The following is a 16,405-nucleotide window of genomic DNA, read 5'->3' as shown; positions in this document are numbered from 1 at the left end:
TTCTAGTAGCCACAATGCATAAGTTATGCAGGGTGAGTTTGACTGGCTTGGTTTTGAGATAACAACAGGATATCACCTCTATAGAGACTATCGCGTATGACAAAACACGTGGCAGATACAGTGTTCCCGAAACTTTTGGACTCATCGGGATAGGATATTGTAACGCTGTAGTTTCTAATGCGTCTTTGGCTTTTCACTGATTTATTGCGATTAAATATCGTTCGAATTTCACAGTCCCAGATTCTCTAGTCCGCCAGAGGAGCTACTTCCTTGATGTCGAAGTCTTTTCGCTGGGCCCGTGCTGCAGGTGCAATTGCATGGCAGACCTTGATGGGAAGTATCTGGATATATCGCACCATGGCTCTTTCTTTCGTCAGGAATATTGACCCAAAAGGAACCATCTCATTAGACATTTCCATACCGATGCACTCGCTTCAAGACTCGAAAGAACTGCAACTGACCAATCGCTCAACGCAGAGTAACGAGCTCTCGGTGTCTCACCGATAGTACGTTCACGCGAGAGAGTACTGTTAGATCCGAAGTGTGGTCTCATGAGTTTTCCGGGACAGAGTCCTTCAGCGAGGAGGAGTGCGAAGACTCTTTTGCTTCCGTACTTCGGTTGGGTCAGGCACACGAGCGAGAATCAAGTATTACGAGCAATTTCACATTAGAGAGACCGAATACGGAAGCAAGATTGATTATTAGTGTAGCTTTGAGTGGAGCGGGAGTAAAATGCTGCTTTTGCAAATGTACACAGTTATCGCAGTTGACACAATTGAAAGGGCCCTTGAATCTTCCTCCAGGGTCCAGAAATCTCACCGCTGGCCTCCATAGCATTAATCCACCAGATTTCCGGCCCATCCATTCATGATCTCAGGGTACAAGCCCAAGTCGATCATTACGGAGCTGAGTGATCAATACACAAAGATTAATCCCACACCACACAGACTTCCATTTTCCAGTTATCCAGCTCCAAACGCCTAGGTATGTATCGACCTGCAGTAGCAACCCACGTCATTCGGTCCTCAGCGGCATGGTGGCAACCTGTACGCGGGCAGACCCACAAGTTCTCTGCCCTCTTTCTGCCAGTCATATATGGATGCCCTGAATGGATCGTACTCGCGGCTGAGGATGTACTCCCACTTCTCTTTGACTCGGGGATCGATCCATCCGACCAAGCGGACTCGAGGGAATTTCGAAAGAACAGGGAGGGCAAAATGCATGAGGCAATCGACCAATGTGCTTTGACACAAGTCGTATTCCATGTGCGAGTAGTTCTCGTCATCGACGAACCAGTCTTCCGAGTGGTGAGTGACTTTAAACTCATACCAGGGGTTATCCAAGTCAGCGCACCGGAAACGTAGGCGCACGTCGCGGAGATTCTCGTATCGCATGCTCAGTAAGAGGCCCTCATACTCGGATTCGGTCTTGCTGAGAGATGGGAATATTGTTACGCCAAAGAAATCGAAGTACTGACAGAAGCCGAAGTCCAATTCAATCCGAGTCAGCCATGTATATCGATTGGGAAGGCGAGCTTGGAGAACGTCATGGAACAGCGAAGGGCTAAGGAAGCACTTCCACGTACCGCTCCAGACCACGCCGGTCGCTTCATCATGCACTTCCTTGCTGACCCAGAGAATGCTGTAGCTCGGCCTGCTTGGTGCGAACGCGTCCAAGTCCATCCACCAATTGCTACTACGCGCAGGCAGCGGCCCATAATACCCTGCATGAGGTGGCGTGGGCATACCATCCCAGCTATCGTGTGACCAGAGTGTGACAATCTGGTCTCCACCATGACGGGAGTCAGCAGTACTCAGGTAAATCTTACCACCGAGGACGTGCTTATATATATTCATCCGCACTTCCACGGGGAGCTTCATAAGAGGGAACGTTTTGCCATTACGCTTCCACCATTGTCGCTGAGCCCATATACTCGAATCAGGGCGGTCCTTGAGAATTTGATCAGGATCAGGAAGAGATAGCAGCCATGGTGTCAAGGGTTTCCACTCTCCATCGACTCGTACCATGAGGTTATCTCCGGTGATTGGTGCGCTCAAATCGGCGATTTTGACGGGGACCGCGATTGGAAACTCTTCATGGCATGGCTTAAAGACATAAAACTTAACAGGAACTCTCGCAGTCGGAGGCCAAATGGATGGCGAGTTGGTCAGGTTCCAGACACGGATATTTGCAGCGGCGAACACCATGTTGTCGATACAAAGATGTTGAATCGTTGCCACAATCTGCCCTAGGACGACGTCGAATTTGCGGCCTGGATAGCCAGGGGAGTCTTCGAGGGTGTACCTGTGGGAGCGGGGTGGGTAGTAGTCCTCCGGGGGAGGGTACATCCTGACAACAAGGGTTCGATTGAAGTCATTCGAGGCCAGAAAACGTTTGATACGTCGGAGTAGCGGGTGGCTCATCCTCGAGTTCGCCGTAGATGGTGAGCGCGTTATATCTGGAGGATGTGTTCACTTTCGACTTGGAACTGGTTGAGGATGCGGCTTCTCCTGTAGGTTGTGGTCACGAAGGTTTTGGTACGGAGGAACAGGCGGTATTATGAGAATTATATACCTAGTCCAGTGGCTGGAAAGCCATGGAAGCTTCGTGTGGCTAATGTGGCTCTGTGAAAGCGAGGGAAGCTTTCACCGGCTCCATTCCCTCCTTGCGGCCTTTCACTGGCGGGGTCTCCTCTCTAGCTGGAACGGTAAGGCTAATGTTCCAATCGATCATATTGAGAAGTCGGATAGAGAGGGGACTCGAAGGGATTACTCGATGGTCAGAGCACTTGAGGTGTTCTCGTGGGGCGCTATGGATCCACTCATGAGATTGGTATTGAATTGTGAGAAGTGGTCAAGACCATGAGGATCTGAACCTCTGTAGTGACCGTGAGCTACCTAAATAAGCATATCACGGAGAACAAACAATGATTAGTCGCACAAATAGCAACCAGTGAGGCCAGAGGGGGTTATAGCATTTAGCACATGATGTGGAATCGTGACCAGAGCGAAACGCAATACCCAATATGTATCCTGCTGCTGATCGCGTCTAACTGAGGCGAGCTGTCTCAAATACATGGAATATTCGTGCATCGGCGATCAGAGGGTCGCACGGCTGGTAACGAAGTGGACCTGCAGTCTGTGGAATTTTGTTCATTACTATGCGTATCGTCATCGCCTCGGCCTTACTGCGCCAGGTGTCCAGCCTTGAGGCTGCCAATCGTCTCCAGGGTTTCCTCTCGGTGTTTGTTTCCATGGCGAATCGCCCTGCTCTTGTTTCTTGACTTTTCTCTTCTTCACTGCGGTCTCGCCCGTCTGTTCCACCTGCCTATGCTTGGTGATTTCCTCCTGACTGTTCATTATTGAAATTGGCTCTCCTTCGCTACTTGCTACCTTGTCTCTACTCGACTGTGCGATACCGGATCCCGGATCTCTCGACTCGAGCATCTGTACAGGCTGCTGTCTATCAGGGGTATCTAACATTGACGGTTTCGAGGCCCATCGGGCATCTGCCTGAGCGGCAAGCATTTTCAGCCGCTCGCGTCTGGCAACATCGGCTTGAAGCTCGGCCAACGTGGGAGGGTCGGGGCGGGTATTGCGTAGCCACTGTGTCCATTGGGGTGGTATGTTGACGTCTCCAAGGTGTGTCCAGCGCCTTGGTTTGAGTATTCGGCGGTTCCGTGCGTGATGAAGGGGATCTTTGAATTCCCAGAATGTGTTGCCCTCGAGATCAAAACCTGCTCCTGATGAGTAACATTTTCCAGGGGCAGAAACTAAACAAGCAAACATTCAATGGGACGCAATGAGATTGAGAATCACTTACCAGCCAACCACTTCCGCCTCCACGGAAACCGCTGCATTTTCCAGGTAAACCATAATCGACGTATTAGGCCCGGACCACGCGCCATGTTGCCAATGATGAAGATTTTTGGACGACTGCCATTTCGCGACTCTGCAAAGACGCTCCCCTGGTGCCTGTGACGACAGCGGCGTGGCGTCGGCGTGGCTGGGGCGGACGCACCGCCTCCCCGCAACCCGAATTCCCCGCCAGGACATGTTGGCATGCAATGACAACGACGTTCCACCACTCTTTTCCTACCATACCTTTGCTTGCCTACCTCGTGATCTCTTCATTACGCCAAATCACAACCACCGAGCGCGTCTTCATAGTGCGCACCGCTATCTCACACTGCGTAGGCACGGTTGGTGCCCGATCCTTGAAGTATGGCGTCCGTAACGTCCCTGGACCAAGACATGAAGAGGCTACGGCTGGGGAAATATACTCCACAGGCAGCGAATGAAGTGCGGAGTTGGATTGAGGATACTCTCGGGGAGCGATTACCCCCGGGAGATTTACTCGATGCGCTCAAGGACGGAACAGTGCTGTGCAGGTATGCATTTCGCAACCTAGGCAGGTCTTAAGAGACAGCAATGCTGACGAAGTCCAGACTCGTGAATCTTGCGGTTCCAAACCCCGGCGTCAAGTTCAAAAAATCGCCTATGCCTTTTATACAAATGGAAAACATTTCCCATTTCCTGCACGCATGCGAACAGCCGCCGCTAAGCATGCCGTCCCACGACCGATTCCTCACCGTCGACCTCTACGAGTCCAAGGACCCTGCTCAAGTTTTACAATGTCTGAGCGCCTTCAGCCGAGTTGCCAATGCCATCAATCCGTCAAGAATCCCAACCACCATAGGCCCCAAACGGAGTGCTGGCCCGCAAAGCCCCTCTGCCACCGGTTCGTTTTCCAACGGTAAATCGCTCTCGTCTCCAGGACCTGGACGAAGTAGAGGAATAAGTACAAGCAGTGCTGGCGGATCCACTACATTCAATCCCTTATCTAAGCCAGCTGCGGACAGGGCGTTGAGTCCTACTCTTACAGGTGGTTCTAACACTTCCAAAACTTCCAATGGTATTCCAAAGTCGCCTCCAGGCGGCGTTTCCAGTTGGAGTAAGAAGGCTGACGAGGGAGTAACAGCACCGGCTTGGAATATCCACCAGTACGGTTACATGGGCGGGGCGAGTCAGGGGAACCAAGGCATTGCATTTGGAGCGCGTCGACAGATCACAAGCGCCGGGCCTCATGTACCCAATGCAGCGGAGAAGGAGCGGAAGCGGAAAGAGAAGGAGGCGGAGGAGCAGCGCCTACGACAGCTCGCGGAAGAGGCAGAGAACAAGCGTCGCATTGAACGTGAGGCCGAAGAAGAGCGCCAACGTCTCGAAGAGGAGCGCAGATGGGAGGAGGAAACGCGCAAGCAACGAGAAGCCGAACAGCGGCGGCTTGAGCAGCAAAAGCGCGAATGGGAGGAGCAAGAAAGGAGGTGGAAGCTGGAGGAAGAGCAACGGCAGAGGGAGGAGCGGGAGGCGCAAGAGAGGCTTGAGAAAGAGGCTCGACGGAAGCGTGCTGGCAGCGACGCCCGGTTGAGGGGACAGTACTTGTCCCAGTATCAAGCAGAACAAGGAAGCAAACCACGCAGCCGTCGGAACAGCCAGAACGACCCAGACTTACTAGCCGAGCGCGAGCGCATTCAGGAGTTAGAGCGTCAATTGGAGGAGGCCAAGGAACGCGAAAGACTGTACCAGTTGGAAAGAGAAGAGCGGCTACGAGACGACGAGCGGCGGAAATTACGCTCGCGATCGAAAAGCCGTACGCGCGAGCGCTCACGGAGTCGGCCGCGTCCACCACCGCGAGCTCCATCTCCGCAAGACAGCCAAGCTTCCTGGAGTAAGGCGGACGAACGCGATTACCTACGAAAGCAGTGGAACGAGAATCAGAGCAGGATTCAGCAGCCAAGGCCCCTGCCTGAAGAAGTCTTGCCAACTGGAACGTCTGTTCGGCCTCTACCGGAGCCATCTCGACCCCTCCCGGACCCAGCTGCGTATGCTAAAACAAATCGAACAGATCGCTACCTAGCATCAAACCCGGTCCCGACGAGTCCGAAGCCAGCGACACATATTCCTCCGGAACTGACATCTACGTCGGAGCGTGCGGCAGAGGATGCTCGCCGCGCAGCGTCTCAAGCGAAGACAAAAGCGGGAGGTTGGGCGTCTAAGTCACTTCTCGAACGAGAGATGGAGCGTGAGCGGGAAAGGCAAAGGGAGTGGGAGGAGGCACAAAAGGCTTTGAAGAACGCTCCAAGGGATCCCAATGCAGGTTCTGGGGAGGGTCAATCCTGGGACGTCAATCAGTATGGGTACACCGGGGGAGATAGCCAGAATCGTGTTGGGACGGGTATTGGATTCGGAGGCCGGAGACAGATTCTAGGACCGCGACCATTTGGACCTAGATGAGTGTGGTTGTGCATTTGTTTGCTGTTGGTGTATTGGTTTTGGTAGCGAGGGATAGCTCATATGGCACTCTATAGAATTGGGACCTTGTCATAGAATAAGTGACAACATTGCGACCTATAACTGTTGTCTCTGTTATGTACGATGGTGCAGATAGCGTCCTCGGCGTACATCGGTTTTGTCGTTCATATGGAACAGAGCACACTAGGTCCAATTCAGTAACGAGCTAACCACCCTTTCCGTTACCGAGGCTCAACGCAAGCTCACGCTCCTCCCGCGGCATCAGCGCAGAAAGCAGTCAGATGTCAGAAGTTCCCTTTCGTTGTAGATATTCCGTCCGGTATTCTCTTCCCTTTGACAACATACCAGTCTTCTTGGATATACAAGGAAAAGCCAGCTTTGCCGCCTCGAGCTACCTCCACTATCACCCATCACCTTGAGAAAGAGCTATCATTGAACCACCGTAACGAACCTCGAGAGAAAGGAGAGAAAAGGAATAAATAAAGTCATGGCACACCACCCTTCGCCCCAGGATTACAGGTTCGACTACTTCAACGTCACGTTTCCGGCCGAGTATGTGGCGCATGTGGAGATTAATCGGCCGGACAAGTTGAATGCGTTTTTCGAGCAGTAGGTTTGGTATTTCTATTCACTGTTGTGTTATTTACATTGACTTGAAGATTGTGGGAGAGTGAGGGAGGGGGAGTTGGTGAGGGTGTGCTGGGATTGGAGAAGGAACTGAGTGGGAGATTAGGAGATGAGAGACTTCGGAAGGGAGAGAGAAGAGGGCATCATGAGAGATGTGCCTTTATTCCTTCTTCCTCCTTTGCAAGACGCCACTCCTCCCTCTCGATCTCTACATATCTCACTCCGGGGCTCACGATGCTCTTTACGATCTCCCTTACCAAGCTCTCCTTTCCCTGAACTTCTCCCATTCCTCACCATCTCACCCCTACACATCTCTCTACAGGACTCCAGCAATGATCAGAAAACCAATGGCAACCTAACAAATATCCAGGATGTGGCTCAACCTCTCCACCATCTTCCGCAAACTCTCCTTCGACCCCCACGTCCGCGCCATCCTCCTCACCGGCGCCGGCGACCGCGCCTTCACCGCAGGTCTAGACGTCAAGGTAAACCTCCTCCCTTCCCCCGTCCCTCTCCAACCACCACCCCCCCAAACCCCAACCCCATCCCTAACACCCAACCAACCCCAGGCAGCATCCCAAGGCACCCTCTCCCAACCCACCACCTCCTCCCCGGACCCCGCCCGCACCGCAACCACCCTCCGCCGGCACATCCTCGACTTCCAATCCTGCATCACATCCGTCGAAAAGTGCGAGAAACCCGTCATCGCGATCCTGCACGGCATCTCGTACGGCCTGGCCATCGACCTGTCCCTCGCGGCCGACATCCGCCTCTCGACGACGACGACTCGCTTCTCGGTCAAGGAAGTCGACATCGGCCTCGCGGCCGACATCGGCACGTTATCCCGCCTGCCGCACGCCGTCGGGAACGCATCCTGGGTCAAAGACGTGTGTCTGACGGCGCGCGTCTTTGATTCCGAGGAAGCGCTACGGGTGGGTTTCGTTAGCGAGGTGTTTAATGATAAGAATGCTGCGGTGGCTGCGGGGTTAGAGAAGGCGAGGTTGATTGCGAGTAAGAGTCCCGTGGCGATCGTGGGGACCAAGGAGTTGTTGAATTATTCGCGCGATAGACCCGTGCAGGATGGGTTGAGTTATACGGCTGTTTGGAATGCGGCTATGGTGCAGACGAAGGATGTCAAGGATGCTATGTTGAGTGGATTGCAGAGGAGGAAGCCGACGTTTGAGAAGTTGTAGGTTGGGGAGGTATGTGCGGAATCTATCTTTCAGTGTCCCTAGAGCAGGCGCGTTAGCGCGTTAGTCTACCATACCAAAAGGGGTTTCCAGGAGGGGTGGAGATTCAAGAACTAAGATGGCAGTTAGAGAGCGAATGTACCAATCTTGGAACCCCAAATTCATCTCCGCCTGGACTCACATAGCCCTTATCATGCGAGGTCAGTCATCGGAATTCAAATATGCAGGGTGATCGTGTGTAAGGTTTCCTGAATATGCATGAGACTTGAACCTGGTGGAGGCATATCAAAAGTAGACCAAGCCACATTCCCAATTCAAGCGAACGCTTATGATAACGATCGTCAGATGTAGGCTCTATCCAAACTGGTCTTGCATCGAAACCCATACTTTTCCTGCCCATACACAAGTAATCACCTAGGCATCCACGGATTACATCAGTCCATACCTGAATCGAAGAATTTTTCATTGACTCTGAGCGCCTGAAGTGCAATACCGGAAGGGAATTTAGCCATCCCCAATACCATCCCGCACTATATGTTCCCCATGGGCATGCTACAGAATGAATCGTGACACGTCCATCGCCAGCCAGCCAACTCCTAAGCTAAGCCACCGCTCTATGCCCTCGCCATGACGCCCCAGCAGCGGATGCGGTTGTCGGTGTAACCGGCGAAAAGAGTCTGGCCGTCGGCGCTCCAGGCCAGAGACACGCACTCGGGCTCCCTGCTCTTCTTGCCAACCTCCATGTACTCGGGCTTGAGCTCGTCGACCTTGCTCTTCTTCTCCAGGTCGAAGATGATGATGCTCGAGGCCGTGGCAGCGCACAGCCAGTAGCGGTTGGGGGAGAAGACTAGGGCGTGGATCTCATCACCGGCGGTAAGAGAGTAGAGGTGCTTGGACTCATTGAGATCCCAAAGCATGGTGGTTCCGTCCTTACCACCGGAGGCGCAGAGAGAGCCGTCGGGGGAGATGGTGACGGTGTTGATGTAGCCAGTGTGACCAATGTGGTCGGTCTGGATGCGGCAGGTGGAGAGTTCCCAAACCTAGGCAATATTAGCCTTGCGCTTCAAACGGTATTCCCGCCAGGAACGTCGGAATTGTCGAATCAATCAGTTCGGGTGAATGTTATTCTCATAGCGCGAACGCTCTGAAGTAGCAAATACTTTAAAGAAAACCAGATCATCACATGGAAAGGGTACGCAAATGTGGTTTCCTCCTCCTTTCTGACGCAAAAACGTACCTTGACAAGCTTGTCCCAGCCAGCGCTGACAATGACGGGGTTCTGGGGGTTCGGGCTGAACCTCACGCAGGAAACCCACTCGGTGTGGCCCTTGTCGGTGATGGTGTACTTGCAGTCGCCGAGCGTGTTCCAGAGCTTGATGGTCCGGTCGCGGGAACCGGAGACGATCTGGCGGTTGTCGGCGGAGAAGGAGACGGAGAGGACGTCGTTGGTGTGGCCGACGAAGCGGCGGGTGGTCACGCCGCTGGAGAGCTCCCACAGACGGAGAGTCTTGTCCCACGAGGAGGAGAGGGCATAGGCACCGTCGGAAGAAATGACCTGCATGCAATTGTCAGCTCAGCCGCCACAGGACTTCCTCGCTATCCAATTTGCTTCGAATCTTGGGATTCAACGTACGCAGTCCGAAACAATGTGGGAGTGGCCGTGGAGGCTTCGCTTGGGGTAACCATAGGAAGTCTCGTCGCGCGTCAGGTTCCAGATGATGAGGGTCTTGTCGCGGGAACCCGAAAGGAGCATGTTGGGGCTGTCCATCCCATCAGTATGCTGTTGTCCCGTCTCTGCGTTCGCACCGCACTCACTTCTCCAGCGAGGTAGCCAGGCAGGTAACCCAGCCGGTGTGGCCCTCAAGGGTGCCGCGAAGAACCAACTGCTCGGCCATGATTGCGTAGGAGTGGCTGAAGCTGTCTAGGGGAGGTCGGGCGCACTCGTGGGTATCTTCGAATGGAAGTGAGGTTCTCGTAGCTAGGAGGGTAATTCCATTTTCGCAAGTGTGCGCGCTAGCACCACTCTCGGCTCCACTCCGGGCGACGGATGCCAAGGAGGCCCTGCTTGGCGGACGATGTTACGTAGTGGGGGTAAGCAAAGTATCGAACATGACTGATTCCTCTGAATTATGCTATGAAAAAAGGCCGAGGGCATGTGAACTTTGATACCCCACATTCTGTATCCATTCTAAGCCTATCTTTCACAAGCACAGACAATCTTATTCTTGACAAGCATGATGTACATATGAACTGGATTTCGCATCAGCATGGAAAGAAAGAAATTTATTGACTGCCGTCATGGTATCTACCAAAATGCCCATAACGGGCAATACCCCTTCAACGCCAGTGATGCAAACGCCAAATGACCATCTCTCTCAGATTAACGCCGATACGATAGAGATCCATGTGCTTCCCTCGGAAACTAAGCCTTCTGCAAGCAAGGCCTGACTTATGGCACAGTCTACCTGTTTGCCATTCAGATCAACCAGCTGGTCAAGCCCTCTGGGAGCTGGCATGTGCTTGAGAAGGCGGATAAGGCATGACGCCTGACACAATCCGCCATTGACCTGCTGCAGTTTAAAATCGATCCGCACCTGCAAGCCGCAGCACTTCAAGGTCGCCCAGGTGGGCCACCCTGCGGTGGAAATGGTGGAAACCCGCGCCCAGGCGGACCCGGCGGCATCGCTCCGGGAGGAGGAAACGGCATATTGCCAGGAGGCGATCCAGCTGGTACCGGAACCGGAGGGAATGGAGGCGCACCTGGCATATTTGGCGGAGGGAACGGCATATTGGGCGGTGGGAATGGCATGTTCGGCGGCACGGGCCCGCCTGGTGCTGGGGGTCCTCCGGGCATGTTGGGTGGTGGCGGGAAGGGAGGCATGTTTGGTGGCATGTTGGGGATCGCTGTCGCTGTTAGATCTGAATACAGACGAGAGGGTATAGTCGACTTACGTCCTCCGCGCCCGGCTTGCATGAAAGGAGGCGGGGGCATACCGGGCATTCCTGTGCGATGTTAGTGATTATAAGCAATGCAAAACGACCACTATCTACCTGGCGGGGGAAACGGCGGGGGAAACCCAGGCACCGGCGGCCCAAACCCGCCCATCCCGGGAAGCGGCTGCGCCAGAGGATTCGCCTGGCCCTCCGCACTGTACGCATCCGTTATCGAATTGATGACCAGTTGTGTTTGTTCGCTCGAGATCTCTGCGCATCGCCATCAGCTCCGCACCTGCAACAAGTAGGCGGATTTCCATACGCTCATAGTATGACTGGACATTGCGCAAGTGGTTCCGGCCGGCATTGTGCGCTTTGCGGACGCTCATGGAGTCGTGTGTAAGGTAGACATCGCAGTAGTCGCCTGGAGGGCTGTTAGAAGGACGCGATGCGAGGTTGCGGTGAGTCGCGGAACCTACAGAAGAGTAAATGCGGTCAGTACATTGGCTCATGGCGAACTTGGAGGTATACTTATATTTGGGCATTGCTGCGGCTTTATCTGACTTGGAGGGAAATGTATCGCTATAGCACCTCTTGAGATCAACATTGTCACCAGTTGAGGTAGAAAGTCGAAGGTTTTCGGTGTCATATTTCACCGCTCCGGTCTTGGCATATCACAGTCCTAACTTGGTGAACGCCTCTTTCCTGCGACCTATAATTGACCTACTATTATGCAACAGAGGATAGCTGCTCTAACTCACAACACGCGGGGCACCACATTACTCTCCGTTTCAATGTAATACTATGCTCTACCGACGCACTATGCCGTCGTGTGCAGTTACTCTGCAGTTACTCCGCAGTTACTCCAAACCCTGCAATGCCTGCGACTCACCTAATGATAGACATTACCCATGCATGGCACAGTCAAGAGAATAATCGAAAGTCTATAGCGGAAACGAAAGCCAGTAAATCAACGAGTCCAAACGTTGTAAAAACCACTAGAACCCTGAGCTTTTTGCCAATGCAATGCCGATGCCAGAAACGCCGCATAAACGGATCAATGTCCGCTATAACGCTTTCTTTCGATGCGGGCCGAAAATGAGAGTTTGAGGTCGCACGTCGCCCAGGTTTATTACTCCTCCTCTTCTTCCTCATCATGCTCTTCCTCAATCTCTTCCTGTTCCTTCTCCTTCCCCTTGTCTTTTGCCTCACCCCTTTCCTCCTCACCCTGCCTCCTCTTTAAACCCGACAACTCTCCCCTGACCCCCCTCACACTCTGCCTCCCCTCCCAAAGCCCCCTATAATACCTCTCCAAACACCTCCACCTCTCCCCATCCCACTCCTCCCACTGCCCAATGACCTCGTCCAACAAACTCCAAACCGCACAATCCCCCACACTAAACCTCCTCCCAGCAATATACCTCCCCTCTTCCCCACCCCCATCCTCCCTTCCATCCCAAGAAGACCCCAACAACAACCCCTCCTCAAACCCATCCAACAAATCCACCACCTCCCTCTCAAACGTCGGAACCCCCCTCCGCATATTCCCCCACGCACCCACCAACCTCCCCGCCCTGCCCAAAACCTCATAACTCCTCGCCACACCCGGCTTCCCCACCTCGCCCCGATCAAGCGGCTGGTACCGATCCAGGTACAAAAGAATCGGTATCGCGCTATGAACCTCGGTGTGATGCGTATCCGCATCGCGATACGTCGGCTGTCTAGTCCTCTGGGAACCCGCTTTCCCGCTATCCGAGGGAAGAAGGACCGGTGCCGGCAACAAAATATACCTAATCCCCTTCTCCGCCAGGAAAATCCTAATCATATGATTCTCCACCTCATTCGCGCCCGCGAAAAGAATCGGTTCTTCCTCCTCGTGCGGCGCATCCCGAAAATGCAATACATCGAAACCCCTCCCATACTCCTTCTCCCAGCTAAACTCCTCGCTTGTGCCGTGATTCTCCCTCGAGAAGGCGCGCACAAGCTTCTCGTTGGCGCCTTCGTCGTTGTTAACGACGTCCCGCGCATTCTTCTTCTCCTTCGCCGTTGCACCCTGGCCCCAGATGGTGCCGCTCTCGGAGTCGATAAACGTCCCAATGTGCCGGAACGTGAGTGAGATGCGCATCCCGTTGTACGCAAGCTCGGCCTCGCTGCGCTCAGACGCGGCACGCTTATCGGCTTGGATGCTGTGGAGCCAGTTGGCATTGGAGGCGGGACCGAGGAGGAAGATGGAATTGTGCGGCATCGGCACGCGCTGCGTTGTTCGTGCGTCGCCCGCCTCAGGGGTCGGAGTATCAGTCGTCTTATCTGCTTTTCCACCAGAAGGAGAAGAGTCAACAGCGCCAGACGACGACGCCTTCTTCGTCCTCAGCCGCATCGTCCTCTGCGCCCCAAAACTGACATTCACAATCTTCGACCCCCGCACTATATCCAGCGTCTTATCCGAATGCTCGGATATATAGTCGTTCCCGGACCGATACAACTGGATCAACACGTGGTTCAGCGGGTGTCCGACGATTTCTTGCGCCCTCTTCCTCACGACCTGGACCATTGGGGAGAAATGCATCAACGGTAACACGTGATCTGTCGGATGTCGATACACGGGCATCGATCCGTCGCTGCCGAATTCCCCTTGGCAGCATACTAAGCGGGGCACTTCGCCGGTTTGGTGCAGCATCCGTTGCCAGCGGATTTCGGTGTAGAGGAAGGGGAAAATGAGATCCACGAGGGGTTTGGAGCGGTCGGTGTGGTGGCGCAGGGTGGGCGGGAGGAAGTCGTAGAGGATGCGCGAGTCGCCTGCTGCTATGGAGTCGCCGGGGCCGAGGACGGGAAATGTGGCGAGGGATTGGGGTTTCTTGGATTTCGAGGTTGAGGGGTTGGAGGGTTGAGGTGGGACGGGTTTTGTGCGTGACGGGATCGGAGTGCTCGAGTTGGTGGAGTGATCTGGGGAGCTGAAGTTGGTCTTCGTTGGTGGTTTGCTAGGGGACGATGTAGCTTTGGTGGGAGACAATGGCGATTTGGGTGTTTCTCCTTTTTTGGTCTTGGATGACTCTGGAACCGTCGTCGTAGGCGACTGCTTAGTTGCCTCACTTATTTTAGCAGGCGAGGGCGACATCTTAGGACTATCCTCCTTCTTTGACTCGCTCCTGGAATTGCGCGACAAGGCCAGACGCATCCGCGACGGCTTCTTTTCCACCCCCTTCTTCTCGGCCGACAATGACGGCTGAGAAACGGAAGGCTTGAGCGCCTGCGCCTGTTTTGAAGGGCTGCGATTGAGGTTGTCACTGCTCTCCGCTTTCACAACTGCAGCAGGCCGTGCTTTCGCATCAGTTGCAGTTGTCGCGATGGGCGATTTCGGTGTCGGGGTAGAAGTCTTCTCGGCATCTTTGCTAGCTTCAGATTCTTTGTTCTCTGCCGTCGACGATTTCTTCTCCCTACTCTTCCCACTACCCTCCCCTTTCGACCGCTCACCCTCTTTCTCCTTCTTCTTCTCGTGCGGCCTCCGCCGCATCCGTATCTTGCTCTTCACCATCTCGTTCCTTGGCGCAGCTGCATCCTCCTCCCGTTTCGGAAGCTGTGCGCCCTGCACCAAGGTCTCCGCAAACTGCTCGTCGCTCAGCCGGGTATCCGTCGTCAGACGCGACTCCGGGTATGAGGCGTCGGACAGGTTCCTAGGTCGTCCGCTGACCGTCGCGGATCTGCTTTGGGACGAAGTCTTCGTAGAGGCAGCTGAGGAGGTGGGTCGTCCCTCTTCCGTGACTCGCAGGGCGCCTACGCGGGTTTCCAGGGCGCTGTCGGTGTCCTTGGAGCCGGACTCGGACCGGGGGTTGCCATCTTGAGGAGTGACGTCTCGCTGCAGGATGTCGCGGCTGGTCACGAGGTTGGCATCGACATAGTCGACCATTTTCTTGAGCGCGTCATCGTGTCGGCTCTGCTTGCGGTATCCCAGGCAGTCGGAGATGATGTTGATTCGGATGCCGTGCCGGGCCGCGTCGATGACGGTGGCCAGGACGGAGACATTGGTGATGCAGCCGCAGATATAGACTTCGGTCACCAGTTTGGCGCGCAGGATGAGCAGGAGGGAGGTCCCGAGGAAGGCGGAATAGTGCGTCGTCTGTAGGACTGCATCCGTCTTCGCTATGCTCGCCTTGACCGCATCGACGAACTCGGCGCCCGGGGAATTAGGGATGCAAGCAGGGGTTCGGTTGGAGGACCGCAGCAGGAATAGCTCTTCATCCTCCTCTGCTGACTGCAACACCTCGGCCGGTGCGGCTCGTCTCCTGGAAGAAACCTTCTTGAGCAGATCCAAGGCTCGCTGTTTGCGTCGTGACACTCTCGACTGTGCTGGTGCGATTGGCTCAGGCTCCTTGGGTAGGTCGTCGTCGTCGTCGGTGCTGCTCTCAACGGCGTCCACGAGACCACCTACAACCACGGCATCGCCCTCACCCGTGCTCGGGTCGTTGGCAAGCCGGTCGGCTTCGTAGAGCGTCTGCACCCAGATGATGTTGGTGGAGAGTTGGCGGAGCTTAGGCACTACGGCGGTAATGCGGTCCAGGAATCCGTTGCGGGTGTCGACGGGAAGGCGGCCATCGGGTTCGATGAAGTCGTTTTGGAGTCCAATGACGAGGAGGGCTTGGTGGGTTTGGAAGTGCGGTTGGTTTTGGGAGATGAGGTCTAGGAGGGAGAGCATTTTTTGGGACATTGGATATGAGGCAGCACAGGGCCTGCTGTATGATGCGGCTAAAAATGACGCACGCGTAAAGATGGTCGAGAGCGATTATGCCTTCGAGGCAAAAGAGATGGGTATCTGACAAAAAGCATGCGAGAGACAGAGGGAGGTGAGAGTAGCATGCGGAGGGAGACGATGATATTTTTTCGTTGGCGGAGATAGCGAAAGTCGGTAGCTCAGAAAGACCAAACAATGCTATGCATCAGCAAGAAGGAAGAAGAAAAGGACGGCGTGAAACCCAGCATTGCAAATGGGCAGACTAGCGGTGGTCCATGGAAGCTTCCGATGAAGGCGATGAAGGCGTAGCGGATGTGGAGTAGCAGTGGGGGCGTATTACCGGAGATCTGTGGGGAACTGGAGGTGAGAAAAGGGAAGATGGAGAAGCGCCGAGGATCACGGATCTATCTAGGTATGGACATGGCATGGATGGATACGGGCACCAGACAAGGGCTGGCGAAACCAGGCAAACGCTCCTGAGCGAGAGCACGACCCGGCCACAACAGAATTGAAACAGCCAACCACTGGCATCCGCTCCCCAGCTCCGCCAGTTCGATCCATCTTCACCGTTCGCACCCGCCTTAAGCTTAAGCCTCGCAAACGGCGGGGCGCGGGCG

At 54.5% G+C, this 16,405-nt stretch overlaps 7 protein-coding genes across 7 annotated transcripts; 2 read left to right on the top strand and 5 right to left on the bottom strand.

Annotated features, from left to right (window-relative positions):
• Positions 1-1,025: 1,025 nt before the first annotated feature.
• On the bottom strand, positions 1,026-2,348 carry EI97DRAFT_442141 (uncharacterized protein; the record flags this gene model as incomplete). Its single annotated transcript, XM_033799745.1, has 1 exon — positions 1,026-2,348. One exon carries the CDS (start codon positions 2,346-2,348, stop codon positions 1,026-1,028), a length of 1,323 nt encoding a protein of 440 aa, XP_033654310.1.
• Positions 2,349-3,170: 822 nt separating this feature from the next.
• On the bottom strand, positions 3,171-3,907 carry EI97DRAFT_458107 (uncharacterized protein; the record flags this gene model as incomplete). The annotated part of the gene is made up of 2 exons (XM_033800880.1): positions 3,171-3,736; positions 3,823-3,907. The coding sequence occupies 2 exons, from the start codon at positions 3,905-3,907 to the stop codon at positions 3,171-3,173; spliced, it is 651 nt and encodes a 216-aa protein (XP_033654309.1).
• Positions 3,831-6,427, top strand: EI97DRAFT_397656 (uncharacterized protein). The gene is made up of 2 exons (XM_033796366.1): positions 3,831-4,390; positions 4,448-6,427. The coding sequence occupies exons 1-2, from the start codon at positions 4,224-4,226 to the stop codon at positions 6,291-6,293; spliced, it is 2,013 nt and encodes a 670-aa protein (XP_033654308.1). The 5' UTR covers positions 3,831-4,223; the 3' UTR covers positions 6,294-6,427.
• A 147-nt stretch (positions 6,428-6,574) lies between these two features.
• On the top strand, positions 6,575-8,286 carry EI97DRAFT_433004 (ClpP/crotonase). Its single transcript, XM_033798292.1, has 3 exons — positions 6,575-6,920; positions 7,309-7,423; positions 7,508-8,286. Exons 1-3 carry the CDS (start codon positions 6,799-6,801, stop codon positions 8,129-8,131), a joined length of 861 nt encoding a protein of 286 aa, XP_033654307.1. The 5' UTR covers positions 6,575-6,798; the 3' UTR covers positions 8,132-8,286.
• A 353-nt stretch (positions 8,287-8,639) lies between these two features.
• On the bottom strand, positions 8,640-10,026 carry EI97DRAFT_433002 (WD40 repeat-like protein; the record flags this gene model as incomplete). The annotated part of the gene is made up of 4 exons (XM_033798291.1): positions 8,640-9,168; positions 9,366-9,683; positions 9,762-9,888; positions 9,944-10,026. 4 exons carry the CDS (start codon positions 10,021-10,023, stop codon positions 8,743-8,745), a joined length of 951 nt encoding a protein of 316 aa, XP_033654306.1. The 3' UTR covers positions 8,640-8,742.
• Positions 10,027-10,367: 341 nt separating this feature from the next.
• EI97DRAFT_397648 (zf-U1-domain-containing protein) lies at positions 10,368-11,649 on the bottom strand. Its single transcript, XM_033796365.1, has 6 exons — positions 11,598-11,649; positions 11,542-11,547; positions 11,385-11,486; positions 11,180-11,332; positions 11,081-11,131; positions 10,368-11,032 (listed from the first exon to the last, which is right to left on the bottom strand). Exons 1-6 carry the CDS (start codon positions 11,605-11,607, stop codon positions 10,740-10,742), a joined length of 615 nt encoding a protein of 204 aa, XP_033654305.1. The 5' UTR covers positions 11,608-11,649; the 3' UTR covers positions 10,368-10,739.
• Positions 11,650-11,848: 199 nt separating this feature from the next.
• On the bottom strand, positions 11,849-16,222 carry EI97DRAFT_417773 (uncharacterized protein). The gene is made up of 2 exons (XM_033796934.1): positions 12,573-16,222; positions 11,849-12,506 (listed from the first exon to the last, which is right to left on the bottom strand). Exons 1-2 carry the CDS (start codon positions 15,762-15,764, stop codon positions 12,195-12,197), a joined length of 3,504 nt encoding a protein of 1,167 aa, XP_033654304.1. The 5' UTR covers positions 15,765-16,222; the 3' UTR covers positions 11,849-12,194.
• Positions 16,223-16,405: the final 183 nt, after the last annotated feature.

Source organism: Westerdykella ornata (genome assembly GCF_010094085.1).
Source record: "Westerdykella ornata strain CBS 379.55 unplaced genomic scaffold EI97scaffold_9, whole genome shotgun sequence".
Taxonomy (NCBI): Eukaryota; Fungi; Ascomycota; class Dothideomycetes; order Pleosporales; family Sporormiaceae; genus Westerdykella; species Westerdykella ornata.
The sequence above is the reverse complement of the archived record's forward strand: the minus strand, read 5'-3'. Positions and strand labels throughout refer to the sequence as shown.